The sequence below is a fragment of the Falco biarmicus genome, chromosome 1, assembly GCF_023638135.1.
Source record: "Falco biarmicus isolate bFalBia1 chromosome 1, bFalBia1.pri, whole genome shotgun sequence".
NCBI classification, from domain to species: Eukaryota; Metazoa; Chordata; class Aves; order Falconiformes; family Falconidae; genus Falco; species Falco biarmicus.
This window is the reverse complement of record NC_079288.1, coordinates 34,446,261-34,467,286: the sequence shown is the minus strand read 5'-3', so window position 1 is coordinate 34,467,286 and position 21,026 is coordinate 34,446,261. Positions and strand designations below refer to the sequence as shown.

Below are 21,026 nucleotides of genomic sequence, written 5' to 3'. Positions count from 1 at the left end.
TGTTACAGAGGGAACCCACCAGCACTAGAGCAAGGATGCAGAAAGAGAGACGTGACCTTTTAATGCAGCCACGTCTGTACGAGTGTTGTCTGTCATACTGTCCCAACACCACACAGACGTGCCATCTCCGGGGCGGAGGAATCATGAATTCCCATCCTTTCCTTTTACACACATAATACAGGCATTGGAGCTCAGATTGTAGCTTTTTGGGATTTAAGATTACCATATTCTTCAGACTTTCAAATTTTTTAAATGCTGCTAAAGTTTTATCTTACTATTTAACAAATATGTTTTTTAAACCAATTTCCCATAGTTATGTTATTAAATGATTTTTACCTTGCAGTGGCAACAGGTGATGCATTTGATTGTACTTTTTTTTTTTTTGGTGGAATTTGTATTAAAATGACATCTGAAGTCTTGATTAATTACTTCAAGAACATTAAATGTTTTAAAACATGCAAACCTATGAGAGCAGAGAGCTGTTAGCAGCAGTATAAAGTGTTAGACCCTAGTGCTTATTTGTTTGTAACAGCATTTATTCTGCTGTAGCCTCAGAGTGAATATTTAGATCTTAATAAATTTGTCATTTTCCTACACAGTGACAATTTTACAGTCCCTTGTGTTTTCTGTATCGGTGTATCTGCAGGGCTCCCAGTTTGTGGGGCTTATTTTTAGGCAAATTTATAGCTCATGTATTAGGAAGAAGTTACCTGGTGTTCAAAAAACCCATGTGAAATACATAGGACAGGGGTGACATGACATCAGAGATGGGCAGTGAGCACGGAAGGCGCTGCTGCTTGCCAAAGACCTGTCCCTTGGAGACGGGCGCTCGGTGAGAGCAGAGGGTCCCAGCGGTTTATCAGCAGCTCTGCAGACAGCTCTAACACTATGACTTGCGCTTCGTGTTGCATTCAGTGCGTTCGGTCAGACCCTTCTGCCCTTCCCATGTGGAGATCCGGCGACGGGCTTTGCTGCCGTCATCGTGTAGGTCAGAGTCAAGTGGTGTCTCTCCCTTTCCCGTTCTCCTGACTTCAGCAGCACTGCAGGCTTCTGCACTTTGGCACCAAACAACTACAGGGACGTAGGAGATTTTCCAAACCCAAATAGTCTTTATTGACTTCAACGCACTTGTAACAGGCACAGAGAAACGGTGCGGTGGAGCACCCTTCGGTGCTGGGTCTGGCTAAACGGTCGTTGTGTGGTTTGGGGGGAGCTCCCCTCGGCTCAGCCCCATGGTCCATGCGCCAGGACAGAGCAAGCCCTGGAGCCGTCCCCGCGGTGCCGCTCCCCAGAGGCAGCGCTGGGGCACGTGGCTCTTCCTGGATCCACGGGCCTTGGCACTGGAGGAGCGTTGGACACCTTTGTGCTGGGCAAACAGCCCCTTCCCCTCCTCCCGTGCATCACCCTAGGTGCTGCGGCGCTTGGCAGCTACATGTGCCAACTGGCTGTTCTGTGTCTGGTTTGCTTCGGTCATTAGCAACTTCTTAACTGAAAACTTTTAGGTATCGGAGTAACACCAAGCAGGTAGACTGATGGGCTGAGAGTGAAGAGAAGCACGCAGTCACTACTTAGGTGCTTGCTTTGGTGGAGGGTTACTGGATTTCAATCTAAAACTTAACATCAGGTGTTTCTCCCCCGCTGCTCCACTCTGGCGAGACCCCACCTACAGCACTGCATCCAGCGTAAGAAGGACATGGACCTGCTGGAGCGAGTCCAGAGGAGGGACACAAAGATGATCGAGGGCTGGAGCACCTCTCCTGTGAGGGCAGGCTGAGAGCTGGGGTTGTTCAGCCTGGAGAAGGGAAGGCTCCAGGGAGACCTTAGAGCATCTTCCAGTACCTAAAGGGGCCGACAAGAGAGCTGGAGAGGGGCTTTTTACAAGGATGTGTAGGGATAGGACAAGGGGAATGGCTTGAACTGAAAGAGGGCAGATTTAGATTAGATATAAGGAAGAAACTGAGGGCGGTGAGGCGCTGGCCCAGGTTGCCCAGGGCGGCTGTGGGTGCCCCATCCCTGGGGGTGCTCAGGGCCAGGCTGGACGGGGTTGGAGCAACCTGGTCTGGTGGAAGGTGTCCCTGCCCAGGGCAGGGGGCTGGGACTAGGTGATCTTTAAGGTCCCTTCCAACCCAAACCTATGATTCTATGAATTCATGTCAGTATGAACTGCAGCATCATTAGGATGATGCACAGGGAATTAATAAGCTTTCTGGAGGTCACAGAGAATAAAAAAAAGCTTTCTTAAGAAAAGCTTTCTTAAGCTTTCTTAAGAAAAATTATGGAAGTGTGGGGGGGGGTTCTTTAATTTTGGTATCAACTTGTACAATTTTGATGTAGTTTGAGTGATGTAATTGAAATTGCCTCCTCCCCTGAACTGTTACAGAACATCTTTGCACAGCAGTGTTGATGTTGACACCAACCATTTCTGGAGCTGCAAATAGCAATTTACTGTGTCCTGTGTTTGAAATACAGTGGATCGGGACCAAGTCCCCAACAATACGTGAGAAGGTAAAGCCCCTACTCCAGGTTAATTTAAAGTAAAAGCAAAGCACGTTTGAGACAAGGTACAACATAAAAGGAAAAAATCAAAAGCACAAGCTAAACTAAGCAGTGCCCTGTGCCTACCTTGGCTAGGAAAACGGAAAATTTGGGTTACAAAGCCAACGAGTTGCCAAGATCAGCCACGGAGCTGGGGGCCCTGAGCCGAGCACAGCGGTGCCCATGGAGGGAACTCTTCCCATGGAGGAATCCTGTGCCCTCCTCACAGCCGCAGCGGGTGTAAGAGGCTGCCCTGGAAGAAAACCCCATCCCTAGCAGGTGCCAGGGTGGAAGGCTGTGTGTAGCGCTAGAAAGCAAGGTGAACAGGGAAAAATGGTGGGTTTTTGTATTTAATCAGTTTCGAATCATTTTCAGTTTGATTTTGGTTTAAAAAGAACACCCGGTTGGCACTTGAAGAGCTGCTGCTTCAAGTCATTATCTGGATTTGACCACTTAGCCTTTGCCCAAACCACAGTAAGAAATTTCAGCATCTTAGGCTGAATCTCTGTGTCTGCGTCGGCAAATAACTCAGCACAAAAGCAGTGGGCTGCGGAATGGAGCGGGTGGTGCAGCTGGGGGTTACTCCAGAAGGATTCCGTCTGGCCCTGGTGGAACATCCCCACCTGTAATTCGTGGCTGGCTGAGGATTTTTTTTTATTTATTTTTGTTCTGGATTGCAACCCACCTTCTGCTGGACCTCTGAGCTGCCTCTGGTGAGTCACAGCCTGCTGCGGCCGGTGGGGCTGCCCTCGTACACCAGCGCGTGGTCCATGAGCGCTTCTTCAGCCTCGTAGCTGCTGTTCTCTAACTCGGTGGCCACAGGGCACAGCTCCTGGTTGCACCACCTGAACAGAGAACACCAACAGTTTGTCTGAGCCCCGTGACACAGACAGTGCCGGTTTCCACTTAAGCCTGCCCAGTTTGGCTCCCTCATCACTGCTAGCATGGAGATTCCCCGTGGCAGGGAAAAGCCAGGATGCTGACACAACCAGCCCAGAAAGCTGTTTGTCTCTGTCCGTGATGGTGGAAAGTTTGGGTCTCACCATGGCAGAGGTCAGGTCACATGGAGGGGCAGAGCAAAGGCTGCTGCATTGCACAAGAAATCCCCCAGAGCGGTTAGGGCTAGAGGAGGTTTTTGCTTACCTTCGAGCAGCAGAGATGTCTGTGGAGGAAGCGTCAGGCCGAGCTGCATGTTCAATTAAAAGAGCTCCTGTGGAAGAGTGGGAGACATCAGTATCCCCGGGCTCCAGCCAAAACAGCAAGGGCTTGTAAAAAAGAGGGTGGTGGCTACTTTCCAGCAGCATGTGCCAGGCTGGGCTGCCTCGGTTTGACAGATGGTGGGGACCAAGCTTTCTTCAAAACTCCACCCTTTACCCAGAAGGTGTGAAACCAGGCCATTGCAGGACTGGTTCCTAGCCCTTTCCTGGGCTGAAATCCATCATTTCTGTCTTTCCCCCTACCTGCGTAGGTCCTTGCTAGGGTGTATGAGAAGTCTCTGGCTGCTAGCTCCATGGTCGCTGCGCCCTTTGAGCCAGCTGCTCGTGTGAACTGCACAAGACTGCTGATGGCGTCCCGCATTTGCTTGACGGCAGGTTCCAGTTTCATAGTGCTCGAAGCCAGCTCCAGTTTTTTCTGCAAAGAAAACAATCGCAGGAAAAATTACAGCATATTTACCTTCCGCAAGGAAACAGGACTGGTGAAAGCCTGAGCACACCCAGCAGCTGAAATCAAGGTGGCTGTAACTTGCACTGCCATAGGTGGGGCAGTCAGGGCACCCTGTGGCCTCAGGAAAGGGGACGGTGCCAAAAGCAAACTCCCAGCCTTGCCCTGAAGGTGAAAACCACCTGTGAGCCAGAGCCACCGCGTTGCTGTTCCCGTGCTGGCTTTCCAGATGTATGTGGGGACCAGATCCCATTCCCAGTTCTCTCTAATTACATACCTGTATCGGGTTCTAATTCTCCCATTTTTATATTTTTACTTCCACAAAGCTGTTACAGCTGTGTCCAGGCAGGAAAATTCAGATTTAAAGGAGCTTTTCTCTGCAAGTCATGTCAGTGGGAAGGGCCCCAGGACCAGAGCGGCCCGTTTCTAATGGACATCAGGCATTTAACTGTGCCTAAAAGCACCACCTAAAAGCTCCCCCGAGTTGAGCTAAGCTGCTGCTTCCCCAGTGTCCCAACTGCCTTGTGACAGCACAAGCGATACCCTGCTGAGAGAGTCCAAAACAGTTGCTCTTTTGACACGGCACTCCCATGGCTGCCTGGATGCACCTGGCAGAGGCTAGCCTCTAATCTCTGCTTCCCCCTTACCAGGGATCGCACGAGCGCGTGCCTCCTGCATGGAGCTGCCAGGCTGGGCTGACAGCTTGGTCCCCCCTGAAGTCCCGCACGTGGAGAAGCAGCCAGCTCTCACCCACGCAGCCGTCGCCAGCCTCCAGACCCTGCACCCTGCCACAGCACTTGCAGCTGGGCTCTGCTGCAGCCAAGTAAGCCACGACCACCGGCCGGCTGCCCCAGGCGCTGCCTGTGCTGCCTGTGCTGCCTGTGCTGCCTGTGCTGCCTGTGCTGCCTGTGCTGCCTGCGCTGCCTGCGCTGGGGGCTGGCCCTGCCTGTGTCGGTGGGCTCAGCCCAGGAGCCTCGTGTGCCCCGGTAACTGCTCCACAACGTTCAGACCTGTCTCTCTGCAGTAGAACTCAAGGATTACCTCGGACAGAATTGCGAAAAAGAACCGTTATGTATTTAAGTAGCAGAGCAGGTGGTAGGAGGTGCTTTTTGTTAATTAGTCTCATTTGCAAGCTATTTATCAAGCTAAAGCCTACAAGTATCTGCTGCGCAGAACTGATTTTTTTTAATGTTTTTGAGGCTTTCTGGCTTAAGCGATCATGCAGTTCCTCTTGCCGGTACGTGAAAATCCAGCTTTTTGCACAGCAGGACTCTGGACCGCACAAGCTGAACCCAGTTTTGTCTTCTGCAGCACGTCTGTGCATGACACCTTCTGCCTCACCATTGCCCTGTATTTTCTGACTATTAATACAAGAAAAACACAATCCTCAATGGATGCTATTCTGTGCTCTAGGCAAAGTGGTACATAAATACTCACAGCATGTGCTGTACAAATACAAAAACACCATCATTAAAGCGGTTAGGTCTAGTGCCAAGATAAAGTCCAAAGAACCCTCCGAGCCCACAGAATGCTAATAAGATGTTTTAGAAGTAGCTCAGAGCTTGTTGCTAACATGAATCAAAGACCCCAAAGGCATAAACTTATTCCCAGCAGCTTGGGTGGAAGCCAGCAGCACACAGGGCAAGCACAGAGACGACGTATGCTTTTCTATCAGCACCCTCACACTAATGATTGAGGTACGAACAGCGACATCCTACGCTGCCTTGCTTTTTAAGGTTTAAAGACCTGGGCAGTACAGACCAGGAATATAAAATCGTCATTTTAACCTTAGGGGGCAAAAAAGACGTTGTATTCTCTCTGCTCTCCAATAATTTACACCTTTATTTTTGTCCCCCAGATTACACTCATTCTTTTCCTAACCAAAAGCACTGAATCTTCTGAAAGATCAAGCTGGGTTTTTCCACATCCTCCCCTGCATTTGAAAACGAGAGGCTGGAGAGCTGCTTGAGGGAGGCTGGAGGCAGAAGCAGCTCCTTTTTTCCTCTCCTGCATGTTGATCTGCTACAGTTCCCGTAGGGTGTAACTGAGGGGAGGCACGCACACACGGCATCGCTGTGCCTGTTGTACAGTTCTTTTCTGACTGAAATCAGAGAGCAAAAGAGCTTCAGAGCTCCAATATTTCTGATTTCTTCATTTTTGACTGAGGAATTCTAAGATGCCGTGCTGTCACTAGCAGAGCAAGATTGTCAGAATGGTATTTTACTTAAAAGATTAATCATGAGTATTTAAAAATACAGCAACAGGAAGAACATTCAAAACAGGCCTAGAAGCACAAGTCTCATGTTAATGCTTCAAGAAAATACATAGCCTCACTTTAATAACCTACATTTATTTTCTGCTGTGTTATAATTGTGGTTATGGTTTGAAAAGGACCTGAAAAGACTATCACATGTCCTAGATTATGTCTGATTTGCAGCTAGAGTTTCAGCCCTACGCAGTCATTCTTGATGCATAAGATGGTTGATTCTGAGCTCTGCAAGATGCTCGCAGGCCTGGCATTCAGAAACACAACTGTACTGTAACGTGACCAAATTTAATCTAAAGTGAATAAAATGCAATGATCAAATAATTCCCCGGTGCTATTTTAGAGTCACTTTTCAGAGTGTAATTGAATTCTAAAGTACACCCAACGCTCTGGCTCAAAATTCCAGCTAATAAATTTTTAGTATAACATGAAGTGACTGCCCCCGTGCAGCATCCACCTGAAACTCCCACCGCAGCTGGACAGTCTCTCACACTTGCCCTTTTCACCATGTGTTCTCCTGTGACTTTGCAGACTCATTACCTCTGGACCAGGTGGTTTGTAATACACTTGCCTGTGTATCAAGAACCCTAAACCATCAGCTTCTCGTAATCACATTATGCAAGGATGAGGAAGTTCTCTGTGTTTCCCTCTTTCTGGGGATAATTACATTGGGTTCCTGGTCCTAGATCACACCGTCAGCAGTAAGTATCCCACCATCAGCAGAGGCAAGTGACACAGGATAAAAGCAAAAATAGGTGGCAGTGGGGCCGGGGGGGAAGTATCTGAGATACGACCTTCAGAGAACAAGGTGCTACGCTGTACTAAGTCCTAATGCTGCTTTCTCTGAAGCAGGCTGTCATTGGGCACAAATCCTGCAAACTGAGAACCTGGATGGACAAACATAAAATAAATTGTACTCATTTTGTGTGCATCAATAAAAAGAAAACCCCTTTATGAAGGGCTAAATGATTTCCTCAATAGATGTGAATGGGAATGATGTTTCAAAATGAGCAAGACTCCCAGACACCGAAAGAATTTGGACACCTGGAGCTCAAAAAGAGGTTGTTTATCACCTGTGAGTGAAACCCTGATTCTGGTGTAGAAACACTGCACATACCTGCCTGATGCTGAAGAGGCACTCTGCAGACATACCTCCCAGCCTGCCTTTCCAATGTCTGGCTGCTGGAGGCATAAGGGAAAAGCCTTCTGGCACATCCAGGTTACATTTGCCAAGTATGAGCTGTTATACCCAGAATCTGTGCATCAATCCTGCTCTCCCAGCTCCAGCTGCTCCGCGTGCAAATGGAGGCAGCTTCAGTGTGACGTGAGCAGCAAATGCAACGGCACTTACTGGAATCTGGAGACCTTTAAAGTCAGTGCTCGCTTGTTCACCCTCCAGTCTCATATACAGCATGATTTGCTGGAGTGCAAGAGCAATGATGAGCTTGTTAATTAATAAATCTCAACACTTGGCGTTACTGCTGGGCAGGTACCTGCTCTGAATCATGTTGCTGTGTTCTTTAATGCTTCTCTGATGATCCAGTTGTTAAAAAGCTGGAGGGGCCCTCTCAGCTACACTGGTGAGGTGCTCCAAGGACTGTGGTATAGCACCTCGGTGGGGTATTTGTTTAGATTAGCAAAGTGTAAGGCTGGGGAGGCCGCCTTCTTACCAAATTATTTTTAGAGCCTGCCGCCAGCTCCTTTCCTTCTCCACTCCACTGCCTTCGGTGTCAGACTAAGCTGCTTTTGATCAACAGCTGGACCAGTTGACTTTTTAACTAGCAGGTGTGCTTAGTGCTGTTTATGAGCAGGTTTGGCCTTCTTGTTTGGTAGTCAAATTGTTTGAGGTATTTTTCCTTTATCAGAAGTTGTCTGAGAGGATGGCAAGGAGACACTCACCTCTGGAGGTCAGAGAGGTGCTCTGTAGAGAATGCAGCTGAGTTGTGGGTTTGAAATTTAACAGAAGATGCCCACGGCAGCCACTGGTGAGAATTACTCAGGTTCTATCCAGCTGTCAATGCTGCAGGGAGCACAGTGACCCAGACCTTTCCCTTCCCCAGGGGTCTGGATGAGAAAGTGAAGGCTATGCATGGTCAAATCCAGCACGCCAGATGCCCAGGATTCCCTCGCTGTGTCGGGGCTAAGGTAATGTGGATTGCTCTGTCTGGATTGATAATGCCATCCCTGACCGACACACTGATTATGCCTTTCAGACTAGTTCCTGCACCTTCAAAAGAGCAGCCTGTAAGTAAAGCCAGGGGACAGCAAATCTAAAGAGGCAGCAAAGGAACTTCTTTGGCTCTTTCCATCTTTTCAGTGGGAATAAAAATAGAAAGTCATAACGCAGTCGGTAACCCTAGTGAAGGTTTAATATTCAGCAGTCTTGTGGTGTTTTTCCAGTTAAGAAACAAACCCACAAAATTATTTTGGATTCAGGAAGGTGACTCTTTCACGTTAAAAATATACTTGTATCGGTACTCGTCATGAGGAACTCTGACAATGCAAAACTCTTCACTGCTGAGATGAAAGCATCTGCGTTTTTTGCAGCACACAAGGATCCCAAAATGAGCACTGCCTGCGTTCTGCTTTTGTAAGTGCTATTTAAAGAGAGAATTGTAAGACACCTTCTGAATACCTGTCTAAAGCTTTCAGTTTGCTCATATTCCCTGCTGATCTCAACTAGGAGCATAAACACCAAATGAGACTTCGCCAAAGTGGGCACATCAGGCTGACCAGTGCTTTTGATGTGGGCTTACCTGTACTGCGGAGAGGAACACAGCCATCACCTGTCCTTGACTCTTGGTGAGGGATCGCAGGACATCAAGTGACAGGATATTTGTTGTTCCCTCCCATATGGACAGTACCTGGGGGGTAGAAGAGACTGTGGAAGAACATGAAAGAGCCTTTTGGGGAGACTGCAATGAAGAAAGGGAAATGTGAGGAAACAAAGGCATGGGGCAGCACTAAGGGATATCAAGGAAATCTCCAGAGATGTCTTACCTCACCACAAGCGGAAAGGAGCAGTGGTGATGAGAGCTAGGAGCTCCAGCTCCATTGCTGAGCTAGGAAACAACCCCAGCACCAGGAACAAATCACATCTCCTCCCTGGTGATGGCTGAGCTCAGCTGGAAGGCAACTAGGAAAGAGCTGCCACACCTGGAGTGAGTCTGGGGAGGACTGCGCATGTCTTTAGCAGGCAACCATGCAACACTGTGCAGGGGACTAGGTGACACACAGGAGCTGCTGCTTCCTTACCAGAGTATCACGGACTATGACTGGCAAGCCTGTATCCTCCATGTAACCTTGTCCTCCAAAACTCTCCATTGCCTCAACAACAACAGCAGAAGCCTGCAAAATGCAGAGAGCTGACATGATCCACGTTGCACAAGGGGAAAAAGTGGGGAGAAACCTCTAACATCACACAGCAGTTCCTGCTGGGGTGGGACTGACTGGGACCCACTGATTTGCTGAGGTAGGTTGCTCATTATATGCAGGAGGAGCAGCCCAGGGAATGAAGACTGAGTAGCACTGAGAGGGGGCCTGCAGGAGCAGTCAGACTGTGGGAGAAGGTCCAGGGACAGTCTGTCTCTGCACAGTCCTCTCTAGGCAAGGATAAACCTGTGGTTTGCTTGGTACACAGGAGTACATGGCTCTAGTTCAGGAGTCTTTACCTTCTACTTGCCTATGGTGTGTAAGCTTCTGGGTACTTAAGCTAAGGGCAAACAGAAGAGGGACAGACCCCTGAAGTTAAAGCTAACGCTAAGCTATTAACACCTCCTCTTCTATTTATTCATAACTAGGGGAAAGATACTCCCCATGGCTCAGCACCCCACCTTAGTCTTGGGGCAGCCTCAGCAGCGTTCCTCTGGGGCATGTGGAGTACTTCACAGACAGCGCTGGCTCCGTCTGTTCGGATCAGACAGCTGATCTGTGGCCTTGAGAGCAAAGGGACAAGTCTCCTACCCACAGCTCCAGCTGCAGTGCAGAGCAATAATTGCCACAGGTCCTGCAGCCAGAGGTCACTGCTGGTATCCCCTGCTTGCTGCCCTTCACGCTGGCCGTGTTAGCCACTTCTCTTTCCAGCTCTGTGGTTGCTAATGTGCCACACAGCCCCACTCCTGGCTAATCAAACTGGTTGTTCCATACCTGCTTCCCTGTGTACAGTTTGGCAACTGGTATCAGCAGTCTCAAGAGAAGCTGGTCTTGCTCACTCGCCATGTTGGTTTCTACAAGACCAAGCAGACGAACAATCTCCATAAACAGCAAAAATGCCCCTCGTGTCTGCACCTGCAAGCAGAGAAGTGGGGAGTTTCACTGGCAAGGATCCATGACTCAGGCTGATGCACGCCTGATCTGCTGAGGTGCCACGAGAATATCTCGAAGGGATATGCAATAATGGGATGTCAGTAAAATGCCACCTCTGCCCGTACAGACCCACAGCTTCATAGAAAAAGACCACAGACCAGCCACAGCACACAGCATGAACTATGGGCGCTGCAATCTAGCATAAGGAAAGGGGCAATACTATTTCATCAGCCCTACTCGGAGCCTTGTCAAAGCTCCCATCAGGCACTCAGGTCACAAATCCACATCCTTCCCAAGGGTAAGGGATGTGAGACCGCACATCTGGTCAGCCTCCAAGCACCAGGATCTGCAAGGTCTTTGCTTTTCTTGCTGAGCAACTTCCCTGGCAAGTTGTGATTTGGGAAGCATCAGGATGTGGAGCTCTGTAGCCCCTGTGCATAATGATGCGCTGTGGGACTACATAGCATCTGGCCTTTCTTTCAGAGGTGGAGTTCTGGCCACAGGCTAAGAGATGCTGGAGCTTTATGTTTTACAGATGTTGACCACTTTCCCTCTCTCCCACTTTGCAGGAGGATTTTTAAATACTGTTTTTAAAATTTGCACGAACCTACTGCAGACTGAGGGCAAGCATTGGTGTTACACCACCTAAGAAAAGAAGCAGTGCCTGGACAGATGAAAGGAGAACTGTGTGCCTTCTTTGTGCAGTTTTAGTAGGGATGGGAAGCCACCTGTGTCCTGTGGATTTAATGAGCTGCTACAGCTTGCAGTGGTGGCAAAGCTGTGAGACATTCTGCAGCGAGCGAATGCCCACACACAAAATTCCTCCCAGAGCCAGAGTGCCAATTCATGCTGCTCTCTCTTCCTATTGCCTTAAATGACATTCACACCTAGAGGCTGTACTCAACTCGGTGTCTTATGGTGATGAGCACTGTGCAGGTACACAGTGAAGACAAACTTCTCAGAAACTGAAGTACATGGTGACTACTCAGGAATTCTTCAAGCCTGCTGGGAACAGCTCATCTGGTGTACGAGCTACCAGGAAAGCTGGATGAGTCTGTATCAGTCCTGGACAAGAGTCTGTTAACTGCAGTTTAGGAGACCATGGTGTCATACTCAGACTCTGCTAATGACCAACTTGCCGAGGTCATGGCAAATCATAGTAGGTGCATGCATGAACTTTGGCGCTCCTCTCAGGATAGCTCCCCAGTAATTGTTGTTTAGGACAACCTGAAGTCCAGCAGAGAAGCTAGGTCTATCATCAGATCAAATCACACTAGAATATGGCAATTTCCCTGCTGCGTACATCTCACTGTAGCAGAAACAGCCTTTACATCTGACAGCTGCACACAGAAACAAGCTGGCTGTGCTCATTAGCAGCTGAGGATCTCTGCCCTCTTTCCTTGCCCACAGGCTCAGCTCAGCTCCTGAAAGCCTCACCTCCATCCGAGCTATCGTCTGCATGTGTAGGGGATGGTCCTTGAGGCACTTCCCAAAGGCAACCCGTCTGCATGCATACTCCCTGCTCAGACTGATCATCCTAGAGAGAATACAGTCAGGGAAAGCAGTTAGACCAGCAACCTTCCACTTCTGAGCTTTTCCTTCCAGCCACCCGCATTGGAAGAACCCTGCCTAGCTGTACCACGCCAGCCTCGGTCACCCACCCACAGGCCAACCTCCTCCAGCACTGCTGGCTTCCAGACCTGTGCCTGCAAAGGCATCAGATGTCAATCGGCTGCAATGCTGAGCATTGCAAAGTCCCCTTGTCCTGACAAGCTGCTTGTTCAGCTCTGGGCAGGGGGGTCCATGCTGCCTTTACCTTCTCATGGAAGCTACTGCACAAATGACATTGTGGATCCGAGTTATGTTCAGCGTGTTGGAGATGGAGGCCACTCCACGACCCTCTGCAGAGATCTGAAAGCATCAAGGAACAAAGGCTGATGTGAGCCTTTCACACAGCCTTGGAAGTGAACACATATCAAAGTGAAAACTGTGTCAACAGATACATAGATATAGGCTGTCCACCCTGCCTCTGTCCTCAGGCACCACAGAGATCTGCTTGCTTTAACATATGGCTGTCTCGTTTCAGCCAAGCCTGTGGCGTGACCAGGGAGGTGGCTTTGGAGACCGTGTCAGTACTATCAGCTCTGGCCCTTGCTGCTTGTTCCTACCTGCATGCTACATCGAACTGTCCCTCAGCTGGGTCAATGCAACTGGATTAGGGAAATGACCAGCCTAAAATGACTTTTTAATTTTTTCTTCCCTCTCAACTTTTCCTGAGCTCTTCTCAGCTCTGTCCCACACACAGCCCTGTTGCTGAAGCGTTCTGCAAAGTGAACAGCCAGCCACAGAGGTAGAAGAGGGGAACTTTTTCAGTTGGTATCACTGCCAAAACCCCCAGGAGTGGTCTGCCATGCCAAGCCAGCCCAGTCCCAACAGGAAGGTGAAACCTTACGTACTAGCTCTGCTTTAGCTCCATCTAGCCATAGCTCTGCTGTTGCCATCTGCCGTGTGCCCAACTTGTCTTTCAGCCTTTGCACTTGGATGCTGTTTAGCTTCCCCTCCTCATCTCGAACCTTCAGGAAGAACAGGGACAGGCCACTGGAACCCCGAGGCCACTGAAAGGCATGCAAAGAGGATTTCATTACAATGAAACAAGGAAGAAAAAGAATGCCCCTGCTCCTTCACCTGGTTCCGCTATCAAACAGCACTGGTTTACCTTTCCTTCAGCATCCGCTACCCTGGCCAGGGTTAATGTCACATCCGAATCGGCAGCCGATGTAAACCATTTAAAGCCATAGAGACGGTATGTACCGTCAGGCTGCTTTCTGGCCACTGTCTCTGTGCCATTAGCTGAAAGAAAGAAAGAAGATCATCTTGCCTTTACAGGAACTTCTGTATTAATCAATGCTGAATTTCGGGTTAAGCAGCAGCTCTTTGAAGTCACCTCTTGCTATCAAGATGGAGTATGGGTTAGCTGCTAATCTCTTTCATTGACCCTGGATAAGAAATGCAGCCAGAGTTAAGCACTAGAAAGGAAATATGCTTTTTTAACTGTGAGCCTTTCCAGCAGTTGCTCCAGAATTACACCTGGTACTGGCAGTGCTTTGTAAGCAGAATGCACCACGGTGTATAACCAAATGCCTCCATTTCTTTAGGAGCTACCACAGCCAAGAAAAACAAAGGGTGCTACGGAACTGGGAGTCCTGCAGTGATGCACATCTTTCACTCCACGGCTGACCCTTTCACTTCTTCCACCAGGAAACCAGCTGCAGCTTCATTAGATGCAGGTGACTCCCCTTCCACATTTCTGTCTCCTCAGCAGAGTTCTGAGGTTTCCTGGCCCATCATGCTATTAGTAACATTGGCCAAGGAATAAAAGTCGAAGGCCAAGAATGCTTACGCAGTCCCAGCTGGCATGGGTCTAACTGTCTTGCTCAAGGTTTAGATTATAGAGCTAGACATCAATGTGGCAGTGTGTTATCTGTGCGAGGAACACACGCTGCAGCTGCCTGTGTGTACTGCATGCATCAGTGGACAGAAGTTGGGCCTTTTGTTGGTTAAGCAGAGCTATGCAGAGGATTTGGATGACTCCTGCTGAAGTTTCCTAAACCAGCTACCTGGTTTTGTAAGTTCCCCATACCACTCATTTTCTCAGCTCTCGCTAACACATCTAACTGCTGCTGCAGTTGCTTCCCACCTCAGAACACGTACCAACATCAGAGCCTCCCCTGCGCTCAGTCATCCACTGGCCAGAGGTCCAGAACTTCTTGGGGTCACGGGATGTCAGGTGGTCAAAAGCACTTTTCAGAGATACAGGAAAACCTAGCGACTGTTTTGGGGGAGGGGGAAAAAAACGAAGATGATCATAACACAGTAGATGAAATCAAGACAGTTGCCTTAACTCACACTGGTGTGTCCTAGGCTCTGAACAGACAGTCTGCAAGCAGGGGAGCGGGGCACCGAGTGTCCTACACTGCCAAGCATCTGCATGTACTGCTGAGAGTCTGTGAAACTGTCTGGCTCCTGTATGGCTGCTGGAGCACTGTGCAGACAGAAGGTGCGGACTTGTGTTGCAAAGATGAGTGCTGAGCATCCCCTACCCGCCTCGGATTTCTGCACTGCCAGACATCTGGACAGAGAGCTTTCAAAACAGCACGTGTGCCAGGGTATCTGCATATGTTCATATACGCTGGATGTCACCAGCACCCAAAGTGCTGCAGGAAAAAGGTAACAACCTTGTACTTTTTTTCTTTTTATTGAATTTAAATGCCCAGAGCTAGCTACTTAAGAGCTAGCTTTTCTCTGCATCCTGCATAGCCACTGACAGAGGTACAAAGGGTGTCACTAGGATGCAGAGCCAAACCTTCAGACTGGAAAAGTCTTGCTTGCTTGGTTAATTTACATCAGGAATCGATCTGACCCAATACATGTAACTCCATTCCACACATGAAACATGAAAACAAACCATCCTGTAGTAAAAACATATGGGATGCCTTTCCAACTACCTGCAGTGCCACAGGTTTAATGTGCAGCAAAGGCCTTGTTGTCCACAGTGTTGTAAATAAACATAAAAGCTAGCCTGGACACAAAGGCTTTGTAACTGTAAAGGAGAAAGGCAGTGGGTGACAGAGCTGAGTCACAGAGCAAGGGCGGGCCATGCCCAGAGCCAGATGGCAGATCAGCTCTCCTCCATCCTGGGCCAGTGCTCCAGTCTCTAGCCAGCCCTGCCAGGCCATGGGCTGTGCGCTCAGAGACCAGCTAAGCTCATACCTCAATGACTTTGGCTGCCCCATCAGTCATGGCCAGTGGACAGCTGAAACCTCCAGAGAAGCTTGAAAACAAGTACAGTTTGACAGCCTGATGCAAACGACTGGGAAGGAAAGAGAGTGAAAACAGCAGGTTATGCAGCAGTTAACAACAGGAGGATAAAACATCTTGAGTAGGGAGAGGAACAAAATACAGCCAAAACAGGTGAGAATCAGACCACTTATTTCTGAGAGGGCAAAAACTGTTTCAGCCAGGAAGAGAGAAGAGGAGCAGCAGTTTCTCCATCCCAGAGGGACTGCCAGGGCAAGGCTGGATGAAAGGCATTGCTTGCCATCTGGTGCACATTAAGAGCAGTTTTTTTAAAAAAAGAAATGTGAGTCTATCTCCAGAGGCTGGAATACAATGAAACCACAAGTAAATCCCAGATCTTTAGCTGTGTTACCACTAATGCTTGTAAAGCTGGAGCAGCGCAGGGAACTCCCAGGTCCCGGAATTAGGAAGGTGACATCAAAGAATATTATGATCAACTGTAGGCCATTAGTTACAGCTTATCATTGCCGCTGTGGAACATTGCAGTGGACAGACACTGCTGTTCAGTACAGCGGTAGGTGTGCTTTTGTCCGTGCATCATCTGTTACCCATTATACAACAAGAAGTTCAGTCCTACAAGATGCTGAATATAGCTTGCTAAGAACAACCAGGAAAGCACCAAGTCATTCCCAGGCTCCCCCAGTTACCTCCAGCTGGAGTATCTTCTCTCATAGGCCTCAGCAATCAGCCCCTCTTCTGCCGCAATCTCTTTCATCCTCCTCCAGGCTGAGCAGGTGACAATTTGATCCACACGCTGCCCCCAGGCATCATACTGCCGAAACACTGGGGGGTTCAACTCGCATTCCCATCCTAGAGGTTTGATCTTGGTTAGCAGACGGTTTCCAAACCTCTCCAGGTCCTGATTCACCTCCTCCAGTACCTGTGAGGCAACAACAAGAGCCCTTCAGCATGTCCCTGGAAGGCAAGAAGCCTCAGCCAGTCCTAACTGGAAAGGCAGAGGACTAACCATATTGTCCTGCGGCGCTAGTGGTCTCTTGCCACTTGGCCCTTCCATGCGTTCAGTAATGCAGCACGACAGCTTGTCTCTTAGCCTCTGCTGGCACAGCTGTGCTCAGCTGTCACTTTTTTTTTTTTTGCCCCAAAATAATTTTTTCAAGTTACTTTTGGCAGCATCTCTGGATTTTAAAAAAGACAGAAGAGCTTTTGTATCAGCACTGAGAATGCCACAGATGTACATGAGCAGGGGGGTTGGACGAGACGATCTCCAGAGGTCCTTCCAACCTCAGCCACTCTGTGATTTACTGTTGGAGAAGAATGCCAGGGGAACAGCTGCCAAAAATGGAAAGCTTCCACTAGGCTCAGCAGTTACTTAACTACCAGATTAGAAAAGGAGGGACAGAGCCGTCACTTGAGCTTCAGCCTGGCACGCAGGGTGTCTAGATTAAAATTTCTACCATGCATCCAGCCTCCTGAATGGCCCTGAATAAGGATTCATGTGCCCGTGTTTCAGCCAGGCTTAGCTGACTTGGACGGAGTATTCTGTCCGTAGTTAGTGGAGCGAAACTGGCACCCGCAGAGGAGTGATTCACTCCAACCCTCTCAGATACCTATTTCAAGGTGACAGGAATTGCCTTCTGCAAGTGCTGTTCGCTGTCTGTGGCCAAAGCCTGGTGAACTTGCCTAGGCTTAAATAACCTGACTTATGAATGATTAAATTAGGCAGACCCCAACCTCTAGCACTGCTGGATGCTCATCAGCTTCAATACATACAAGACTATACTGGGGGTCAAAGAAGCACCTGGTCTAGATTTGCTTTCATCAGGGAAGTATTTTTTTGCTGTTCTCTACCCCTCAAGAGATGCTCATTTCCTCCTCAATATAACAATCGTGGAGGTGAACCCTGTAGTTGCTCTACCCAAAACGGTGCAATTACAGAACATTAATTTGCTGTTGATGAAATACAAACACTGCTTCTTCCTCTCCCTGCCTCCCGCTGTATTGACTTTTCATTCAACTACATCCCGTATGATTGATTCTTTCATCACTCTGCCATTCAGTGTGTGTAATGAGGATCCAGCACACACTGCCCATTTCCTACTCTGGAAGTCTCCATCCTCAGACCAGCTAGTTTTCCTTCAGGTGGATGGTGAAACAGTGTTAAAAATCACAAAACAAGCCAAAACCATGCACGAGAACCCTGTCAACCAGTACAGCTCGTGCCGTACTCCTGTTTGCTCTTGGTGGAGCTCAGCTGGGATGGGTGTATGCCTCCAATGCTTATCATATCTTGATAACAATTTGGAGGTTGTTTTAGAGGCATAACCTAAGATCCAGGGTTCATGGACTTTGCTGATCCCTGAAGCACAAGAAACTTTGAACTGTTTACCAGGTGTTTTTTGTGGGCAGAAGAATATGAGTCTACCAAATGGGTCTCACTCTGCAGTGAACTCAGACTGCAACAATCACTTCACCTCATCCACATTCTCTAAAAAAACCCAAACAACCCAACTGCCTAGCTGTGAGCTCATGCCCTGACCACACGTAACCTTAAAAAAATCACCATGTTGCCCAAGTGAATGTGTTTATTTTCAAGGTAAAAGAACAAAATCTGAGCTCCTATGAAGAACAAAATCTGAGCTCCTATGTTTGTGACCGCTGAACATAACACACAACAGCCTGGGCGCTCCAAAAAATGTACACCAGGATACAGAGAGGGCATCTGTAAACCATTAGGGTCAGGGCTGAAGCTGCTACCCAGCAGCATCTGCTGGGTGGTCTCATTCACCCTAATTCATCCTTTGATGTCCCAGGGCACATTAACTGTGCAAACATGATCCTTTATATTAAAGGACATATTTTTAGGGAGATAAAAAAACAATCAACAGATGCCTTTTCACAATGATGCCCGGAAAAAGCTGGTGCTTTCTTCTGTGTTCTCCAGAAATCACTTCCAACAAAGAAAGAAATCTTTTGCTTCATTCCAGGAAAATTTCTGTGTTCACCACTGAACACAGATGAATAGTACAACAGGAATCACCCTCCAGCGTGATGCCTGCTTCAGTGGGACACACAAAGCTTCATCTGTTGCTGCTCTCCTGGAGAGGAAGGTGTTCAGCTAGCTCTTAGGCTGCGAACAAGTGGGTGCTGCATCAAGCAGACAGCACAGACCGGGCTCTGCCTTTCAGCAGTGAGGCAACACTGCCCCGCTGGGACCAAGCACAGAAATGTACGGGAGATGCTGCTGATTCTCTGCTAAATTTTGCAGCCACTTTTGTCTTTTGGGGAAAGGAGTGGAAAGCAACTCTCAGCCTTGGTGAAATACAGCACTGTTCCTTTTTATTCTTTGGGAGACCTGAATCATGCTTCTTTCAAAGGTGAAGATTAGGAGCAAGATCTTCATGGTTGCCCAAAGACATCCCCCTTTCCCTGTTTTCTTTTTTGGCAAGAAGGCCACAGCGGTCCTTAGGGAGGCCTCATTCCTGTCTTTTGTGATGCCTGTGACAAAAGCAAACTCCCAACACTGTCACCAAACTCTTACTATCCTGTGTCTGTAAGGCCTCACAGACCTGAAGAGCAAGCAGAGGGAGGAAGGGTGTCACTGAAAGCCAGGTTTTGCCTCTCTACTCACCTGGTAGCTTTACAGGTCATTATATTGCTTCTGCTGGAATAAATCACAGAGAGGTCACACTCTGCTGCATGAGACCTGGTCTGTGAGAAGTGGAAAAGAGCTGTGGTCCTTGGGGTGACAGCAGAGGACAGCCAGTGAGATGAGCTGTCTCTTTCCAGCGGTTCCTGTAGCACTGGACCTCACAGAACAAGAGACCCACAGCTCAGGGTCTTACCCCACCTCTCTGCACCCATGCAAACTTGTAGAGAGCCTTCCCTGCCTGAAAATCAACCCAGAAAAGTCAACGACCTGTGCTGAGAACAAGCAAACCCTCACGGGCCTTTGCATCCTCTTCAGCGCTCAGCTGAGAACAGCCCCATACCTTCCTTCGGAAAGGAATTTCCTTAAAAGCCCCTCTCTTGAAGAGAGAAGTGGAAGCGCACCGCAGAGTTTGGAAGCACCTTACTTTTTTTCCTTTCTCTGAAATTTCTTTCTCTGGATGACCAGACAGCAAATGCCTGCACTGACAATCCCAAAACAACACTCCTGTTGCAAGACCCAAACTGGTCACAGGACTCCACTAAGCCACTTTCTGTTTATGCCCTGGCAGTATTTTTCACCCCTGCATTGATTCAAAGATAAACAGCGTCAAAAAGTGCTGATAAAACCCTCCCAGTTAAACACTCCAACCCCACAAAAGGGCTCAGAAAAGCTCAGTTCACAGTCTTAAACAGCACCCCAGCCAGAATTGTACTGTGCACACACAGAAACATAAACATGCATGTCAGACCTTGGGAGGAAGGTGTGTTTTCAAGTAACTCCGAAGCAAAGCGTCTTCCAAATACTGGTTCCCAGTCTCAGGCTGCTCTTGGAAGAGGGTCTCCATGTCCCTTTTTGCAAGGGGCATTTCCAGATCTTCTAAGACTTGTTTCTCTTGAGCATCCACCTGTTGCCCCTGCCCCACGGTTGTGTTGATTCCTTTACAACTCGGCAGTTGGCACTTCTCCCAGACACCAGGCAGAAAGTGAGGCGGCTGCCACAGCTTGCAGGCAGCACTGGATGTCCACCAAGGCAGGCGACAGGTAAACATGATCCTGCAAAGCCCTTGAGCGTGTCACGCCAACGGTGCTCACCTCCAGGCCCTTGCTCAACTGATGGCTGCACCAGTCCTGCTCTGTTTTAATGTTGTGAAGTTATTCTCAAAAATCAGTTATGTCTTCTCTCCTCCCTCGGGGAGGAGCTTTCCAGCAGCTGTTGTCAACTGAAGTAGGGAAAAGGTCTTTGGAAAGAGATTGGAAAATGGCCTGGAAAAACACAAGTACTCAGAGAGCGCTGTGTCCTCCCCGGCCAGCTGGGCAAACTATTACAACCAACCGGACTGGGAAAACCAGGGGGGTGCTTCATTACAACCATTTCCAGAGCTGGGGAAACCAGGGGGGTGCTCCCACCCGCACCCTATCCCGTGGGATGATAACAGGGCAGAGATGAGAAGGAAAAAACAAGTTCCCTCATCTGAAGGATAACAAAATGCCTGGAAACGGGAAGAAATGGTCTAGGCAGGTTATTCTGTACACTAAGTTTACTGAGGAGTCAGAGAATCCATCCTCCTTGCCTAGGTTGTGACACTGGCTCCAAAATCATGTTTCTTGTGAAGTCCCTGATGCTTTTAATGTGTTGGGACGGTATTAAGGCTCCCACTTTCCCTAGGGAAGTACTAGAACACTCGGAGGAGAATGTGTCTTCAAGGCTTTGAGCAATGTAACACCTGCACCTAATTTGGGCTGGTATGTTACTAATAAAAACAGTATTTCACTTTAAAACGATTTTAAACAA

General features: G+C 48.6%; 2 protein-coding genes across 6 annotated transcripts in view; one reads left to right on the top strand and one right to left on the bottom strand.

The window, feature by feature from the left end:
• Window positions 1-360: 360 nt before the first annotated feature.
• On the bottom strand, window positions 361-20,953 carry LOC130143767 (acyl-CoA dehydrogenase family member 11-like). Of its 5 annotated transcripts, none has more exons than XM_056326676.1 (15): window positions 19,984-20,953; window positions 16,273-16,505; window positions 15,539-15,638; window positions 14,480-14,597; window positions 13,485-13,618; window positions 13,225-13,383; window positions 12,585-12,679; window positions 12,206-12,305; window positions 10,610-10,750; window positions 9,719-9,811; window positions 9,220-9,327; window positions 3,996-4,167; window positions 3,679-3,745; window positions 3,221-3,380; window positions 361-1,839 (listed from the first exon to the last, which is right to left on the bottom strand). In XM_056326676.1, the coding sequence occupies exons 1-14, from the start codon at window positions 20,281-20,283 to the stop codon at window positions 3,254-3,256; spliced, it is 1,947 nt and encodes a 648-aa protein (XP_056182651.1). In that variant the 5' UTR covers window positions 20,284-20,953; the 3' UTR covers window positions 361-1,839; window positions 3,221-3,253. The 5 variants fall into 5 exon arrangements, with proteins under 5 accessions (XP_056182651.1, XP_056182657.1, XP_056182627.1 ...); XM_056326682.1 differs by having other exon boundaries at window positions 361-1,537; XM_056326652.1 differs by having other exon boundaries at window positions 361-3,140; window positions 19,984-20,952.
• Window positions 9,849-21,026, top strand: part of HORMAD2 (HORMA domain containing 2) — a 35,698-nt gene continuing 24,520 nt past the window's right edge. Inside the window, exons 1-3 of the mRNA XM_056326724.1 lie at window positions 9,849-9,935; window positions 13,924-14,055; window positions 14,690-14,995. The gene's annotated coding sequence lies outside the window, so the exon portion shown is untranslated. The remainder of the gene's footprint in view (window positions 9,936-13,923; window positions 14,056-14,689; window positions 14,996-21,026) is intronic.